At 40.9% G+C, this 18,900-nt stretch overlaps 1 protein-coding gene across 2 annotated transcripts in view; it reads left to right on the top strand.

Moving 5' to 3' along the window:
- DOCK8 (dedicator of cytokinesis 8) overlaps positions 1-18,900 on the top strand; it is a 127,368-nt gene that overhangs the window by 97,968 nt on the left and 10,500 nt on the right. For both annotated transcript variants that reach the window (XM_034774195.1, XM_034774196.1), the window contains 10 exons: positions 657-744; positions 5,870-5,966; positions 7,084-7,218; positions 9,072-9,224; positions 9,893-10,051; positions 10,932-11,032; positions 11,356-11,548; positions 16,054-16,197; positions 16,976-17,107; positions 18,047-18,181. In XM_034774195.1, coding sequence (XP_034630086.1) covers positions 657-744; positions 5,870-5,966; positions 7,084-7,218; positions 9,072-9,224; positions 9,893-10,051; positions 10,932-11,032; positions 11,356-11,548; positions 16,054-16,197; positions 16,976-17,107; positions 18,047-18,181 — 1,337 coding nt within the window. The remainder of the gene's footprint in view (positions 1-656; positions 745-5,869; positions 5,967-7,083; positions 7,219-9,071; positions 9,225-9,892; positions 10,052-10,931; positions 11,033-11,355; positions 11,549-16,053; positions 16,198-16,975; positions 17,108-18,046; positions 18,182-18,900) is intronic.

Here is an 18,900-nt window from a genome sequence, read left to right as displayed (position 1 = left end):
AAAAGCAACAGAGAGTCCTGTGGCACCTTTAAGACTAACAGATGTATTGGAGCATAAGCTTTCGCGGGTGAATGCCCACTTTGTCGGATTACATGCATCCGACAAAGTGGGCATTCACCCACGAAAGCTTATGCTCCTATACATCTGTTAGTCTTAAAGGTGCCACAGGACTCTCTGTTGCTTTTTACAGATCCAGACTAACACGGCTACCCCTCTGGTACTTGATTCCTTTTTACGTAGTTGCTTTTCTGACCATATCTTTCTTTTAGGAGCAGAAGGAAAAAAGTGTGTGTGCTTCCACAAGTAGTCTGTGTGCACAGTGATGTCATTATATTAGTGCCCTTGTACAAGGAAGAAACATGACAATGTTTTCGAAAATATTAAAAATGAACAGTTGCTTACACAGAGAGGCAGTCAATTTGATTAAAAATGGATTTTTAATTTTCTAAGGCATGTGTAACAAACATAAATGTATAAACCCAGATTTTAAAAAATGATTGACAATGTGCGTTTACTCGCGTTCACGAGACTTAAAGCTGGGAGATTTGAAAACTGTCTGACTGTTGCAGAAATGTAGATCCTCCTGTACGATTTGATATCAAAATCCAGATCACCCCTGTGTGCTTTAATCTTGCTGACATATGTTGCACTCTTAGGGAATGACAGATTCCCAGGGTTAAATGAAAACCTACGATGGAGAAAAGAGCAGACTCAATGGCGGCAGGCAAACGAGAGGCTAGATAAGTAAGTCATTTAATAAATTTATATCTCTTTTACCAGAACTAAGCTTATTTTTCCCAGGATGATTTTATTACAAAATCCGCAGCTTCAGTCCAGCCCCAGTCTTCAGAGGAGAAAAGAAATCAAAAGTGATTACCTAGCACAGTGGTTTTCAACTGTGGTCTATTGACCCCTGGGGGTCCACAGTCAATGTCTAAGGGGTCCGCGAAAGGTTATTGTTACCATAGAACAGTGGTTTTCAACCTGTGGCCTGGGGTCCTGTGTGGGTCTGCAGACTATGTCTAAGATTTCTAAAGGGCTCCACACCTCCACTTGAAATTTTTTAGAGGTCTGCAAATGAAAAAAGGATGAAAATCACTGATCTAGCACAAGGATGCTGGATGTTGCTGTTACACAATAAGGAGATTGTAAATGCTTGAATAAGATGTTTACCCTGTTATCTAGTGTTAATTAACTGCATGAGTGATACTGGGTCTCTGATGCATATACTGAAAACCCATAAGAGGGGTTTATACAACTTATGTGGTGGTGTAGCTGTAGCTACGTTATATATACAGCATGGTAGTACATGCTTAATCTCATTAAATGGAGAGCAGTCTGGATCGCTTGTTAAGCTAGGAGCAAGCAAACAATAGGTATTTTAATACAGCTAAATGTAAATGTATACATCTGGGAACAAAGACTGTGTAGGCAATACTTGCAAGATGGGGGACTCTTATCCTGAGAACCAGTGACTCTGAAAAAGGTTTGGGGGTCACGGTGGATAATCAGCTGAACGTGAGCTCCCAGTGTGTTGCTGTGGCCAAAAGGGCTAGTATAGTTCTTGGATGCGTAAAGAGGGGAATCTCAGGTAGGAGTAGAGGGGTTATTTTACCTCAGGATTTGGCACTAGTGTGACCACTGCTGGAATGCTGAATCCAGTTCTGGTGCCCACAATTCCAGAAGAATGTTGATAAATTGGAGAGGATTTCAAAGAAGAACCACAAGAATGACTGAAGGATTAGAAAACATACCTTATAATGCTAGACTGAAGGAGCTCAATCTATTTAGCTTAACAAAGAGAAGGTTAAAGGGGTGACTTGATCAGTCTGTAAATACCTACAGGAACAATGTTTGATAACAGGCTCTTCAATCCAGCAGACAACGGTATAACAAATTCTAGTGTTTGGACGCTGAAACTACCCAAATTCAGACTGAAAATGCGGTATACATTTTTAACAGTGAAGGTAATTAACTAGGGGAACAATTTTCCAAGGGTCATGGTTGATTCTCCATCATCATTAATTTTAAAATCAAGATTGGATTTTTTTTTAAAGATATGCTGTAGTTCTAAAGGAATTATTTGGGGGATGTTCTGTGGCTGTATTATATAGAAGGCCAGACTATGGTCACAGTGGTCTTTTCTGGCTTTAGAACTTATGAAATCAGGTGAGCAAAATTTGACCTTTTGTGTTATATTTTAGTTGACTTATTTGCAAAGGGGAAAAGGGTGACATGTTTTTCCTGTTGCAAGTTGTAAATTGTGATTTGTGGATACAAATTTCAGTCACTCTCCAAAGTATGAATGCACAGGTAAAATAGATCAACTTAATCAACACACTGCAGTGATAAATAATTGAATGTTTATAGTTATAGAAAACTGGCTTTTCATTAATCAGTTATGCTACTAACAATACCTGCATGCTGTATGTGCCAAGCTTCTATAAATATAGCCATTTGGAGAGATGTCATTTTTCCATAGCTTCTTGTCCATTCTGAACCTGAATTAGATTAGTTGGAAGGATTGCCTTTCATTCTGGCAGTGCAGTAGCCTCCCTATATTAAAACTGTAGTCACTTTCCATGATAATGACCTTCTATAGCTCCCTTTTTAATTTTGGCTTGGATAATTGGTTTGGCTCTGTTTTACTGTGCCTGGGTTTTGTAAATGCTCTGAAAGGTAACTACATTGTTATCAGTAATCATAACTGGTTTTTTAAAATAGGTTTTTGGTTTTGGAATTCATTGGAATTTTAAAAAATGACAAATATTTGTCCAGTCTGCCTTTTGTTCATGTATCTCTCATTTCCTCACGAAAATCAATTCGATGAAGTCTCTTACTGCAGTATTTGTACAGTCCAGAGATTGCTGGTACAACCTAAAAATACTGGGCTAAATAATGTAGCGGTTGTAACTATGGAATGAAATGCTGATTCAGTAGGATTAATATAATCCCCTTTTTGAAAACAGAAGTTGAAATGTTGGGACCAAATTTTGTGGTCCTTTTCAATCTTTCATAAGTAAAATTCCTATAAATGGGTTTTCTCCTTACTAAGGCAATAGGATTAGATCCTTAATTATCCAATTGCCATGCTAAGCAGGAGTGGACCAAGGAGGAGGAGAGCAGGGGCTTATATATCAGACACTATCCCCGCTCTGTAGCACAGGAATGGGATAGAGGCAACTTTAGCCTTGGGGCTGCAAAAGCACTCTTGGGATAATTAGGGATAAGGATTCTGTTTGTCAAGGAGATTGTTTATACACAAATTTGCACTGGTTGAGCTAAAAAGTGGTGGAAACCCCTGTGTGGGAACTCTTCTTTTGGTTTAAAGGTGGCTTATTATGGTTTAGCTTACAACCGTTCCTAATTGACTTAAGCTAAACAAAATAAACCTGGCCTAACCTGAAATAAGTGTTCAATACAGCCTTTTGCACTGGTTCAACTAAATCAGTTTAAAATCACATCTTTAGTTAAACCTGTGCAACTCTGCATGTACACAAGGCTTTTATGTTTATATGACTGTGTCTGCACTACCGCCTATGTCTGCAAAACGTATGTCACTCAGGAGTGTGAATATTCCACCCCCGTGAGTGACAAATGTTACACCGACATACGCACTGTCGACAGGAGAGCATCTCCAGCTGACATAGCTAATGCCGCTCGTGAGGGTGGGGTTTTTATGCCGACGGGAGAGCTCTCTCCGATCAGCACAGAACATCTTTACAACATGTGCTGGAGCCGTACTGGTACAGCTGAGTTGCTGCAGCACTGTAAGTATAGACATGGCCTATGGCACTCATCACTATGGTATCTGAGTGTCTTGCTTGTCCCTAGTGATTTAACCAGGATTTTAACACTTAGTGCATTTCCCATTGGAAAACTATTTGCACATTGTCATTTTCGTACTCCACAAGGCATTCGGGAGTCGGTTGGTGGGCTACATGTTCAGGGTTGCATATGCTGACACTTGTCCTCACTTCTCCTTGCCCCACCTGCCTTGGAATAGATTGTAGTCACTGTTATAGCCTAAGTGGAATGTCAAGAGAGGAGTCAATCAATCGGAGCGGCTAATGTCTAGGGAGTAAATTATCCAGTGGCTGATGGAAATGGTTTAAAAGAAAGTGTTGTTTATTTAATTTGTGCAGACTTCACCCTTATTTAGCAATACATGGCTTGATTATTGCAATCGCCTCCTGGCAGGGCTTCTCCATCATTCCTGGCTTTGAATAAATGTGATCAGTCATGTTACACCTGCCCTTACTTCCCTACCCTGGCAGTCTATAACACTCTCAAGATGACTTGAAGATGCCCATGCTGGTCTTTATTAGCTGAGATTTCCAGCCTCATCTCAATATAAATTTTGAAGCAGATGTAGTAGAACATTCACAGAAAGCAAATGGTGAATTCACACCAGCTACCAGATGGTAAGAGTCACTCATCCAGCCAGGGGACAGAAACACACCACGTGAGCGATGAGTCCTGTCAAAACAGCTCTGATTTCAAATACTGAATACTCTCAACTGAGAGCTTGCAAACATACTGGAACCCAGGAGTAATAATGAATACAGCTGAGCAAACCACCTCATGTTCCTGGGTAACTCAGGGTCAGCAAGTAGATGAACTTTGTCATTTTTCTGGTTACAAATAATTCATCAGGCTCAAGTCATCGTCCTGCTGAGAGATCTAGAGGGACTATGTTCCAGACCTCCTCCCTGAGCCTTGTCATGTTACAGGTTTGCTCTTTGCCCCATCATTCCCTCGTCTCCTTTTAGGGATGCCACCATCCCTTCTTAAATTGACTGGTGATGGCGCCTTTTGCTGTAGTGGTCTCAAAGGTATGGAACTTGCTGCCTCTTCTCATCACCTCAGTCCATCTCGCCCTGGGGTGGGGCATGGCATCATTTTATAAATATTGCTCATTATTATTATGTTATGGTGCCAAAGGAAACTGCATCCTCAATTTAAAAATATCCATCGGCCTAGTTGTAGGGCTTTTCTTGCGGATCAATGGTCTAAAGCAGTGGTTTTCAAACTGTGGGTCGTGACCCAGTACTGGGTCGCAGAATGTAAGGCACTGGGTCACGGCGGCTCTGGTCAGCACCACCGACTGGGCCATTAAAAGTCCCATCGGTGGTGCTGCCTGGCTAAGGCAGGCTAGTCCCTACCTGTTCTGACACCGCGCTGCTCCCTGGAAGCAGCCAGCAGCAGGTCCGGCTCCTAGGTAGAGGGGCCATGGGGCTCCGCACGCTGCCCCTGCCTCAAGCGCTGGCTCTGAACTCCCATTGGCTGGTTCCTGGCCAATAAGAGCTGGGGGCGGTGCCTGCAGGTGAGAGCTGCGCAGAACCACTTGCGCACCTCCACCCAGGAGCCAGACCTGCTGCTGGCCACTTCCGGGCGCAGCGCGGTCCACGGTGCCAGGACAAGCAGGAAGTCTACCTTAGCACCCCCTCTGTGCTGCTGACTGGGAGCCACCTGAGGTAAGCCCAATTCCCTGACCCAGCCCTGAGCCCCCCCCCAACCCAGAGCCCCCCCGCCTCCCCAAACCCCCCACCCTTGGCCCCCCCCAGAGCCTGCACCCCCAGTTCAGAGCCTCTCCCACACCCCAAACCGCTTATCCCCAGCTCCTTTGGGTCATGGGCAACAACAGTTTTCTTCAAAAAAAAGTTTGAAAACCACTGGTCTAAAGTACCAACACCTCCCAATTACCCAGTAGTCCTTAGGACATGCCCTTCAACAAGGTGGTTATTGCTTGTCCCTATGGGAATATTCAAAATGTTGTCATTTTTATTTTGCACTGGTTTATACAGTAGGTTATTATCCAAATAATGGGGTACTTACTGTATGCTTTAATAAGAGCTTCTTTTCATAGAACAAAAGCTGAGCTAGATCAAGAAGCTCTGATCAGTGGAAACCTGGCTACGGAAGCTAATTTGATCATCCTAGATATGCAGGAGAATATCATCCAGGTGAGAAACTGCACGGCTAGCTCTAGGCCAGTCCGGCACCTTGGATGCCAAAGTGAGCAGGATTCATTTCTCTCTTAGGCCGTACATTTTAATTAAAAAGACCCTGGAAACATTTACAATCTGAAATAAATAAAAAATGATCTCCAGTTATCCCCAAAAAAAAACAAAAAACCCAAGGGCAAACATGTCATCTGTTGGTGCAATCCCCTTTCACTCAGTGGGGTTGCAGCATGTAACTGAGAAGAGACTTTGGCCCCGATTATTTATAACAGTATTTGAAATCCAATTTCATTGGGCTTTAGAGGGCACTAGGGTTTCTCAGCTCTAACTGAGGAGGGTGGAGCAGAGAAGGATCTTCATTTATTTCAGGAATTTGTCTGAGGATCTTAAACATTTGGGACTGGGCTGGCCCGATGGACTTGTGGCATTGCTGTGCGTTGTCATGTGAGATCTCGGTATTTAGTCCCCAATCCTACAAAGTGTTCTGCACAGGAGAACCCTTATGCCTGCTTGGAGCCCTGCTGGCACAGGGGTCTGCCCGCTTGAAGCAACTTGCCAGATCAGGGTCTTAACATCCAGAGGCCAGGTCCTCAGCCGGTGTACAATGTTACAGCTCCACTGAAGTCAGTGGAACGATGACAATTTATGCCATCTTAGGGATCTGCCTGCTGGGATGTGAGCATGTGGAAGCAGTGCAGAACACCTCATATTCCTCTGTAACCCCTGGCATTAGAAAAGTGACGCCCTCCAAAGGGAGTGCCATATAGGCCTTTAAAGCCACATAAAAAAGACTCAGCCAGAAGCAAGATTATGAAAACCTGGGGCTTTAAGGGTGGGTATAGAAATGTGCTGAGTTCACAATGGATAGGAAGGATCCTTGGAACACTGAGAGGCACAGGGAGGACTCCTCTTTCCCTTTCTACCCCTGATCCATGAGAAGTGACTTCCCCGTTCCTATTTCGTAGGATAAAACACAGTGTGATGAAGCATTTTGTTTGCAGCCTGCGAGGGATTCCAATCTTGGTCTCCTGGACAATAGATGAGAACTTTGGTCCCTATGCTTCTGTTTCCTGTTAGCTTGCCTAGTAACATGAATACTGTTCTTCTGTATGTGTAGGCGAGCTCGGCTGTAGACTGCAAAGATAACCTTTTGGGAGGTGTGCTGAAGGTCCTGGTAAATTCTCTCAGCTGTGATCAGAGCACCACATACCTGACTCATTGCTTTGCCACACTCAGAGCGCTCATTGCCAAGGTAAACTCTAAACATACTTATTTCCGTCCTTCTGGTTAAGACATTAGGGCCACGTTTTCAGAGTGGAGACCCAATTGCACTTTTGCACCCATCAGAACAGGTGTTGTGTACAGACATGCTGGTGCATGCATGGCCATTCATGACTGCACTGGGCTGTCTGCTTCCACTCTTTGGAAATATTGATAAACTCAGGTGGAATAAAAGTATTGTATTGTTTTTGCTTCTAGCCATGTATCAATGAACACAGAAAATGATACTGATAAAAATGCATAGCAAAATTCCATCCAAAAGGATTGGTCGCTTCAATTAAAATAGTTATTTTAATTTTCAGGAATTTGATTGCACTGAATTCATGAATATAGTAAAAATCAGATTATTACAGCCTCAAGACTAAATTCTGATCAGTTACACTGATGTCAATCACCTGAACTAAGTGGAATTCTTCCATGTTTAAGCACATATAATTGAGATGAGAATCTGAGTCTGTTGGTATAATTTATATTATTATTTTTTCTAAATACTAACCCAAATTATCCCCACACTTTCCCCAGTGCATCCCCGCTGAAGTTAATATAGTTTCACAGGAGTAAATAAGGGACGATTTTGGCCTACTGTCTTTATAACATGAATCATACCAGATTTGTTATCTTTTAATATAGAGTCCTAAGAGAAGAGCCTCATTCAGAATATTTTAGCATCTGGCAAAGGAGTCATTCTCCTCTGAAAAAGAATTTCCAAAAAGGATTTGTGAAGATCCTATATGTAAAAAACAAACAAACAGGATAATCATGCCCAAATTAGTGTCTGTCTTCCATTAAATATAGATAGGCAGACAAGCTTAATGATAAGGTAGTTTCCTGAGTAGTTATGAAACTCATAAAGTACAATGGAAATTTAATTATCTTTGGACTCTTCCAGTTAAAGTGACTTATGACAGATTTCAGTAATAATAATGAGTGTATCTTCCAATTAACATGACTTGGTACTGTAATTTATGAAGCAATCATTCTAATTCTTTATAATGCACTATAGGTGTGTGCATGTTGCTTTATAAACAAAGAAAAATGATGGGACCCTGTTCCAAAGAGTTTGCAATGTAGATTAGACATAACACAGCCAGATAAGACAATGAACCAAGGGTGGAGACTCAGAAAGAGGCACACAAGGGTTGCAACAATGAGAGATAATGGCATGTGTTTATTGTTACATGCACACCTTCTAAGTTCCTATCTATGCACAAACAGTATATGTGTATCCATCTGTATTCTGTTTAGAATGTGAGCTCTTCAGGGATGTTTCCTTCTTTGTATTTCACAGTGCCAAGCACATTGTGGGGCTACCAGAACCAATAGCAATCTGTGTGTCTCAAACCTATCATAAATCAAAAGTTTGGAGCAGGGTCTGGGACGGAAGTTAGTGCTGGAAGTTTTGGGGAGAATGAAATTGTGGGGCGCCGGGGATTAGGGTGCCAGCAGGATGTGAAAAAATCCAATGAATAATTGTTCCATATTCTCAATGCACTGTTGGCATATTTCTTCATCCCTTTGTGTTGGTGTGCTGAAAGTCTGGAAATACCAACTCTCACAATCTTATTGCAAATCTTGCCACATTTGGTGTTTACTTAAAGCTCCTGGAGTCATGAGATCATCTGAGAATCGTAGCTTTTGTTTATTTTTTTAAAGAGTAAATTTCTAGCCCTCCTAGGTCTGGAGGAAAGGCTGAGAAACCAGAAGCCAAATCAAAAGAACTGCAAAGAGTATTGTCTTTAAATCTCATGACTTTTTGAGCCCGACCTGTGACATTTGAATGCTTGGGGTCGAATGCCCTGATGGTGTCTTCTCTGCCTCTCTTAGTTTGGAGACTTGCTGTTTGAAGAGGAGATGGAGCAGTGTGCTGACCTGTGTCAAAGAGTTCTACATCACTGCAGCAGCAGCATAGACATCACCCGAATTCAAGCCTGTGCTACCCTTTACCTCCTTATGAGACACAGTTTCAGCTCCATCAGTGTAAGTTATTAGATACAGCAAAGAATTTGATGCCATTCTTTTGCATTAGAGTTTAAAACCAATCCTAAAAATGATAATACATTGAAAAGATTTGTATGTAAGGAGGAGGTGCTTTTGCAGGCACACCTCTGAGGCACAATTCCCACTCTGGTTGCTTCCTGCTCTGGGGGTGGCAAATGATAGTTGTTTGTTTGCTGGCCTATATCAGCAGCAAATTACAACATTCCCACCCCCTGAACGTCTCCCACAAGCTCAGCTGCACAGGCTGGCTCATTGAGGGAAGGGATCCAGGACTCCACCTACTCATTATCCAGCTGTTCTGATGGGGTGTAGCACCTATGTGCCTGGTCCTAAGGTCCAGGTAGCATGTGCAGAGGTGTGACAGAGGGGATTCTTACTTCCCCTTACACTCTGCATAGATACATAGCCTCAGAAACCATGTAGCCCTAAGGTATTCACGTGTAAAGTACTGGGCCAAAATGACAGATGCATAAGCTGGTACACTTGGCCTATTGTATTTAAATAAATAGAAAAGATGTGGGTTTACATCCCAAGAGCACACAAATGAATAAAAACATCTGGTGCCTGTGGCAAATTAATACATTTGAATCCGTACACCTTGTAGCTATTGCATGGCCTTTTTTTTTTTTCTCCCCCCACCTATAAAGAATTTTGCAAGAGTGAAGATGCAGGTAACAATGTCCTTGGCCTCTCTGGTTGGTAAATCATCGGATTTCAATGAGGAGTATCTCAGAAGATCCTTACGAACCATCTTGGCATATGCAGAAGAAGATATGGACATGCAGCCAACCCTGTTTCCAGTCCAGGTTAGGCCTTTTGTGGCTTCTGATGCTTTTTTCAGAACCTCTCATCCTCCAAAACCTAAAGCTGTCAGTGAAAAATGACATAAACCTTATTTTAAAGGAAGTAGCCTAGAAGTTATGCAATTAGGATATTTGCACTTCTTTGTGTGGTTTGAATTATGAAACTGAAAGCTAAGTTCTTCCAACTATCCAAACAGTTCCTGTATAAAAGGAATACATCATTTAAAAATAAAATATACAGGTAGCATCTCTAATTATTCCATGTCACTTGAGTTACCCTGCTTTCACTAACAGTTTGACACACATGTTGGCTAATCAAATTTCCCCTTTTATGCATTCCGCTTTATAAATTATGATGATTTTATAACCATCATGAGAAATAGGAACCTGTCATTTTCCACATTATCAGAGTAAGACAGCTGTATATGGAAATCTTAGTTTAAAAAAAATTCCTACTCTTTTCAGTTCATAAGGAAGTGACTGCATTACTAGCAACCACCATGTCTAACTATGAGATAATGAAACATCTGGTGCTAAGAATTGCAAAAACATCTGTTTAACAATATATTGCAATTTTCCTGAACCAGAAGTTGCACTCCATTTAGGAATAAGTATTATAGAGTTCATGAACAAAAGGAGATGGACTTGTTTTATTTGATTTGATAAAGCTATTGTGTATGTGTGTGTGTCTTTTGTCATGTCATTGATCTGTTAGTTGCTTGCTGAATGAATATGACTGGTACAGTCTGCACTGTCACAGTCCTGCATTGTGACTTTTCTTTGTGCCAACAGTTAATAGAGTAAGCAATAACTCATCTTGTGTTGATGCTGAACTTTTAATCAAACCCTGAAACGTGTGGGGTTTATGTGTGTGTATCTCCAGGTGAAGGAGCTGCTACGTAATCTGAACAGTATCTTGTCAGACACAGTGAAAATGAGGGAGTTTCAGGAAGATCCAGAGATGCTCATGGATCTCATGTACAGGTGAAACCTTCTTATTCTGCTGTTGAATGAATTAAAATGAAGCAAACACAAAGGGCCTGTGGGGTTTTGAAAGAGATCCCCAAGTATTTCTTACCAACAAGCTCTCCAGGTGCAGTGTTTAGACAAAAGGAGCTTTTTCGTTGTGATATAACATACAAAGTGCACCAGTCAATTGTCTAAATTTTTAAAGATTTTTATAAGCCAATTTTCAATTTCATTTGTGATGCAATATGCACATTATAAGCAGTTATGAAGATAGATATGTATTTTTTTAAAGAAAGAAAGAAACCAATTCAAATATATTTCTTGACCTGTATTGCTAGAATTGCCAAAGGGTATCAGACATCACCTGACTTGAGGCTGACTTGGCTACAGAACATGGCAGAGAAACATGCCAAGAAGAAGTGCTACACTGAGGCAGCCATGTGCCTGGTCCATGCTGCAGCTCTGGTTGCGGAATACCTGAGCATGCTAGAGGATCACAAGTACCTGCCAGTGGGCAGCGTCAGCTTTCAGGTAGAAAGAATATGCGTTTTTTCTGTATCTGGGTACTCTTTTAGTGACTTTGGTGAGGTGTCGCCTGGCACCAATCAGAGCCAGTTAACCGAATCCACATCTGGGCTATCTAGAAGGCAACATTCAACAGTTGTATAATGTATCCCTTTCCCCAAGACCTTAGTTTGCGGCCAGACCTCATTGCTTAACACTGAGTTGGGACCAACTGTCGCTAGACTGCTGGAATAGCTGAAACTGTTTCATAGTTTTGCCGTAGGCTGTTAGACAATGCTTCCATCCCAGAAGTATCTGAAAATCTGGTAGATATCTAATTTCTGAAGCACTTTTGAATACTTTAGAATGAAAGTTAATATTATTACTGAATGGGTAGCTCCAATTTTAGGTATATTAAATGTCTAAGATATAGTCTGTAGCTGAATGACATAGCAGCCACAAAATATAGCAAGTAAGCACCTCCTTTGTAGGCAACTCATGCCTATTAATTGAATCAGATGCACAGAAAACATTCTAAACATAAAGGGCTAATCTCTCACCAACGCATGGCTTTTCTTAACATGTAACTAGCATTCATTTAAATGAATTCTCTACCTGTGCACCAGTAGGAGAGAGGCCTCCTTAAAAGTGTCAGTCCAACCTAGTTTCTACAGTTCTCTTGAGCTTTTGAGCTTACATGGAGGCGAAGAAGAGTGCTGTGTAAGCTCAAAAGCCTGTCTTTCTCCCCAGCTGAAGTTGAGCCAATAAAAGAAATTACCTCACCCACTTTCTCTCTAACTAATTTGTGAAATTCCTAGATATAGAAGGTGGGGAGACACACTAAAGGTATTTCATACCATCATTCGGTAGGAAATCTTGTCTCATTTACTCATCTAGAATCCACTGATCTTATCAACATCAAATAGTGTCTAGAAGCATCCCAGGTGGATCTGCTCTTCTCATCAAAATACATGTCTGGAAAAAGGACAGGTGAGCCATAGTGCTCTATAGTAGAGAGGTAACGAAAAAATATTCTTCCTTAAGGATCTAGAAACCTCTCGGTGACATAGCGATTTATCTGAGCAGAATTGAGGTTTCAGTTTGTTCTGTAAAAAGGCAAAGTGGTGGGTATTATTACTGAGCCTTTCATGTGAGGAGCTCCAAGCGCTTTACAAACATTACTTAAGCCTTGCAGTGCCTCTAAGGTAAGGCTGAGAGTGGAAGGGATGATCTTGTGGCTAAAGCACAAGACTAGTGAGACCATCTCGGTTTTATTCAGAGCCTGGGCTCAGACTTATTATGTAATCTTGGGTAAGGCACCCACTGGACCGCTCTCTGTTTCCTTATCTATAAAACGAGAAAGATGAGCATACTTGTCAGCTCAGAGTGCTTTAGTATTGTTATTATTTGTATTACTGGAGCACCTAGGAGCTGTAGTCATGGACCAGGACCCCACTGTGCTGGGTGTTGTACAAATACAAAAGCAAAAAAGACGCTTCCTATGGCGAAGAGCTTACAATCTAAGGAATGTTTGTGAGGTACTTTGAGCTGTTGGATGGCAGGTGCTATAAAAATGTAAAATATTAGTATATAAATATTAGGTCAGCAGTAGTATTATCCCAATTTTACAGATGGGTAAACTGAGGCATAGAGAGATTGAATGACTTTCCCTAGGACCCTCACACAATCATTAGTAGAGTCTTGAATTCCAATTCCCAGCCCCTTATACGAGCCAGTAGCATCACATTTACTCTTTATGCTATGCAAAACAGAACAGTCTATTGTCAGAATGCACATACATAGCTCATTAGCAATGTAGACTCTAAAATCTTTCCTTCAACAAAATTCATCTTGGGCCTGATTGTCAGTTACACTAAGTCCCCTTTACACTGAGTAAAGGGGACTCAAAGGGAGTGTAAATTACACTTACATCCACTTTAAGTGTAGGCCACTTTATACTCCCTGAACCAGGATGTACGTAGCATAAATGAAAATCAAGCCCCTTGAGTTTGTTCTATTTAGAAATGTTGGCTTTTCTCAAGGAAAACTAAGTATATGTGACTCAAAAAGATTGTAGATTATTCAGAATTGAAACTTTTCTGTTGCTCTGTAAGCTTCACTAAACAGCCAGAAGGGTACAGCAAGGGTTAAATATACTGTTGTTAGGATTGTGCAAGTTCAGGAGATTTGGAATTCTGCAGCTTATGTCAATGTGGAACTGGATACAGCTACCCAAAGTGTTGCCTGAATGCTAAAATATTCAGGATCATCTGGCCCTGAATCAGTAACTTATTTGTTGTATGCAGTGCTGTTGTAGCCATGTTGGTCCCATTGGAATTAGAGAGACAAGGTGGGTGAGGTAATATCTTTTATTGAACCGATTTCTGTTGGTGAGAGGGACAAGCTTTTGAGCTTACACAGAGGTGAAGATCGCTGTGCAAGCTCAAAAGCCTGTTTCTCTCCCTAGCTGAAGTTAAGTCAATAAAAGAAATTACCTCACCCACTATCTCTTTAACTTATTTGTGAAATTCCTAGATATAGAAGGTGGGGAGACACACCAAAGTCTAGCAGATCAAGACAAAAGCTGCAGACCAAAGTTAATGGAATGTTGTCCTGCATACATTTCTCAAAAGGTAACACAAACCACAGAAATTTATAGAAGAGGTGCTCAGATACTACAGTTCCTAGCTAATAGAAAGGGGCTGTGGGAAAATATTTAGAGGCAATGAGCAGATAATTTGATGTCTGCAATTTCCTTTGCTTCCCCTTTCTAATAAATCCCTGCTCCGAATTCTTTTAAATTTCCCATGAAAGTGCTCATAAAGGACAGTAGGACTCCAACTACTAAACAGCCTGTGAAAACACATTGGGATACTGGGATGAAAAGTGCAGTACATTTGTTAGCTAGATTGTAAACTCCTTAGCTCGGGGATTGTTTTTTTGCTTTGTGTGGCTAGTACAGTGAGGCCCTGAACCTCGATTGAGGCCTCTAAAGACTCTCCTGATATAAATTAATTAATAACGAAGTGCAAAGTGCTGAAAAAAGTTTAGCCATATCTTCCAAATTCCCATTATTTTTTAATCCTGGCAGTTTAAATAAATGTGTATAAGAATTAAACAAATTCTAGTGTTGATGAATGTTTGATATGAATAATATCGAGTGAAGTTCCCCTTTGTGCTAAGGAAAGCATAGGCTCTGTGTGTCACTAAAGTCCCATTTCAGCCACTCTGTTCTTTGGACTCCCTGTTAGGGTTTAAATGGGACTAACGTTACACACAGGCCTTGTATGGGTGCTCTGCACAGAGTGAATTTCTCGCACAGAGAAGGAAAAATGATCACAGATGAGATGATCACAGTGGTCCCTTCTGACCTCAGACTCTATGAAAATGTGCCCATAAAGCTGCAGTGGAGATGAGTATCCCCATGCAGTGACTGATGTGGGCTATCAGAACTTTAAGTCAGATCAATAGTAGTGGCACTTGGTGTCTGGCATTTTATAAAATAAGGCCTTTCCGAAATCAAATTCCCAGCTAGCTGGCATTTCTCCTCACTGAGACGGAGTTCAAATGTCACTTTCTGTTAAAACATGAGACCACATGATCTCAGTTTACCTTTTTTTTTCCAATTAAAAACAAATCAAAAACTAGAAATTGTTGCAGCTATTGAAAGCTACTGATGCTGGGGTGTCTTTATGTTTATGTGTATTTACATATAATTTAACAATGATAATGTTATGATGATTTTGCATTTATATGTTGCTTTTCATTCAAATGGATGCCAAAGCATTTTCCAGACTTTACTAAGTGGCCTAAAAAACGTAAATGCCTGATCCTGCAGGCTTTATTCAGTACATGTTCCCTTAAGAAATTGACTTCAGTGGGAAACTTACTTTCAGGATCAGGCTCTAATATATTACCTGCAGTAAAATACCATTAAGGAGCACTGAGATTGAGAAATCAAACACGTATAAGTAAAAAAAGAATTCAAATATTATGGTTTCTAAAGCAACATCCTATGCATTGCACTTTTCCACACTTGCATAAGTGGAGTCAAAACCCATTTAGCAAACTTTGGGCTGATATGAAGCATGGAAAATTTAAGCTTGGAAGGATTTATGGAGAAGGCAATTATGCTCAGTTGACAAGGGGGAAGAGTTGTTAGAGTGAAAATGAGCACGACACCATGGAAACCTTTAGCCCCCCTCACTGAAATGCAGCTGCCTGGAAGTCTCTTGCCTGCAGAGGGAATTTTGGGACTGGTGGGGAGTTTTTTTTCAAAATACTGAGGTGGTAGGGACAAGTCGGGATTCTGGTGACAGGCCCCTTGATCTCTAGTGCTGGGGTTTATGACGTGGTAAGAGCTTCTTGATGGAAGGTAGCCTTGTATCCAGCAGCAGGACTTCTGTTGTTTTATTTCTGTTGTGTTAAGGCTCTTGTCAGTGAAGAATCTCTGTTGCAGGGTGTGCCTCTGTGATAGTCTGTTGGTTTTGGTTTCCAAGCCCTATGGGGGTCTCTGTTGTGATCTATTTCAGAATATTTCCTCCAATGTGCTGGAGGAATCTGCTGTTTCGGATGATATTTTGTCTCCAGATGAGGATGGGATATGTTCTGGGAGGTATTTCTCTGAGAGCGGCCTGGTGGGGCTGCTGGAACAAGCTGCAGAGCTCTTCAGCACGGTGAGTGAATAGACACAGCGGGCCAAATTCATCCCTGTATGACTGCGCTGAAGATAATGGAGTTACCCCAGGGATGATTTTGGCCATTGGGTCAGACTCACACCTGTAAGTGTAAGGGAGTGCAGTTTTCACTTCTTGTGCCCTCAGGGGTAGATGCGTGGGGTGGGGACTTATCCCTGGGGATTGGCAAGTTTAACATTCTGCCGAGGCTCCTGTAGGATCCCTATCAGTATTGGTTCCTGGGCTGGCCATGACCACTTCTGGAGGGGGGATTGCTGTGCTCCAACTGCAGACAGATTGATCACTGCTTGGAGCTTGCAATTTACTTTGCACCAGGAGTGAACTGAACCCTCTGGGTATTACCCTGATATAGTAAATTTGAAAAAGAGCTTCATATTACTGCATAGACTGTAGACCCTAAGAGTTACCCATATGCTTTCATATAGAGCACAGCCAGAGTTTAGCCTCACAATTCTCATTTACTTTAAAGGGAGTCATGTAGTTAAACTCCATCCAACTCAGCACATGTATACATCACTAAGGAGCTTTGTAGATGTTTGATAAGACATTTTACTAAATTAATACATGGTAATATAATTATACTCCCATAGGCTCATAATCACTTTACTGATTTATTTTAAAAGGTAAAACAGGCATCATATCAGAAAAATGAGCTTATAAAATAACTTGTCCTACAATGCCTGTAGTGAGGATCCAATCTCTTCATATAATGTATGAAAACTCAATTTCTTTCCTTTTTTTAATTCCCTCTTACAAGGGGGGATTGTACGAAACTGTGAACGAGGTCTACAAAATTGTCATCCCCATACTGGAAGCACATCGAGACTTCAGGAAGCTTACCTCTACTCACAGCAAGCTTCAAAAAGCCTTCGACAGCATTATTAACAAGGTACCTGCTGCTGCTGGTTCTCTATGAGCAAGTTGTGTGTTGCTGCGCTGCAGTGTTTGCTTATGGGATGATGAAGACAAGACCATACAACCAAACAGGAGCACTTCCTTCCTCTAATCAGAGTTTCCATCTGTTTTGGACTACATGTTGTTGTAATTTAGATCTTGCCTGTTATGGATAGTCTACACTGAAGAGAATCATAATGACTCATAGAAACATGAAGAGATGGGAGAGGATTATAAACAACATGTATAAAAAGAGATTAATAGAACATTCAAAATATTTTAAAGGGACACAGAGTTAAAAAAAAATCACAAATAAAATTTAGACCAGGTGAAAGCAGGCATGATTACATTTGGCCACACACATTCAAAAAGAAAAACAATTTTCTTGCCAGTGTTACTAGTACCGTAGATTACAAAAACAGAAGAATTGTAAAACTTAATTTACTTTTCAGTATTCATACTGTTTCTGTATTTCTCTTGGTTTGGACAATGAAAATAGATCAGTCAGTTTAGTTTCTAGTCACTTTCAAATTCTGGTGGACTTTTACAATACTACAAAGTTTTGTGAGTTGCAAATACTTGAATGTTGATTAATGTTTGTTTTTAAAATGTTTCCACTGGAATTTTTTTTAAAAGAAACATTTCTTTTGTTTTAGATTTGCAAAAGTGAGTTGATACAAAACCTAAATTTTGAGCCAAATTTGAATCAACAGTGCCCCTTTTAACTTTTATAGGGTTTTTTTTTAATAAGAAATTGAACTGTGCTATGTTAAACAAGGTGATATTACATAGGGTCATATTTTGCTCTGAAATCTGGACAAACATAAGGTCCATGGGGTTCCTCATGTATAAATCAGATGAATAAGGCATCAACATTGGATTATATTTAAGGGAAGAAAAGCTAAATGTAATTTTTTTCCCCTTTATCAATCAGGGTCAAAAGCGAATGTTTGGAACTTACTTCCGTGTTGGTTTCTATGGATCCAAATTTGGGGACTTAGATGAACAGGAATTTGTTTATAAAGAGCCTGCAATTACTAAACTTCCTGAGATTTCTCACAGACTCGAGGTAAAGAGATCATAGTTGTATAACTTCCTGCTTTGTGTTATGCTTTCTAAGAAAATAGTAGGGTGAATAAAGAAGTCACAGCACAGCAGCTGTATGTGGTGGTAATGTACAAAAGTCAATCAAGTTGATTTATATTTCAGATCATTGTGTCTGTGTATCTGATACCTTGGATTGCAGCCTCTTTAACAGCAGGATGACATAATGTTAAGAGTTTTCATTACCCTGTGGTCTCATGTCTTGAGGTGGTTGACGTCCCTCCCTGTATAAGGAATTCAGGGACTTAACCTGAGGGGATGCGAGTTTTGTTTTGAATCCTTTTGAACTTTTGCTTAGGGAAGCAATGACAGATTCTTCGCTTTTTTCCCCTCCTTTGCTGGCACTCTGCCTTTTACGGTATGTCTACACTTACCATTTAAAGTGCAAAAAGTCCCTTTTTTCTCCTAAAACCGCAGGAGCGTCTACACTTGTTAATGACTTTTTGTGGTGAAACTCAGAAGTTTCATGGAAAAAAGAAAACCACCTTCATGAGAGGCATACAGCTCTTACTGCTGTTCTTTTTGCATTGCTGTGAAAGTGAAGACACGTTCAAGCAGTGTAAACACCTTTTGGCCTCCGGAGGATATCCCACAGTTCCAAAAGTGGCCACTCTGGCCAGCATCTCCGCTGCTCTGATGCACGGACGTCTGCCCCTCCCCTTGTAAGCCCTGGGAAGTTTGAAG

The sequence above is a fragment of the Trachemys scripta genome, chromosome 6, assembly GCF_013100865.1.
Source record: "Trachemys scripta elegans isolate TJP31775 chromosome 6, CAS_Tse_1.0, whole genome shotgun sequence".
In the NCBI taxonomy this organism is placed as follows: Eukaryota; Metazoa; Chordata; order Testudines; family Emydidae; genus Trachemys; species Trachemys scripta.
Note: the sequence above shows the minus strand (reverse complement) of the source record. Positions and strands in the feature narration are given on the sequence as shown.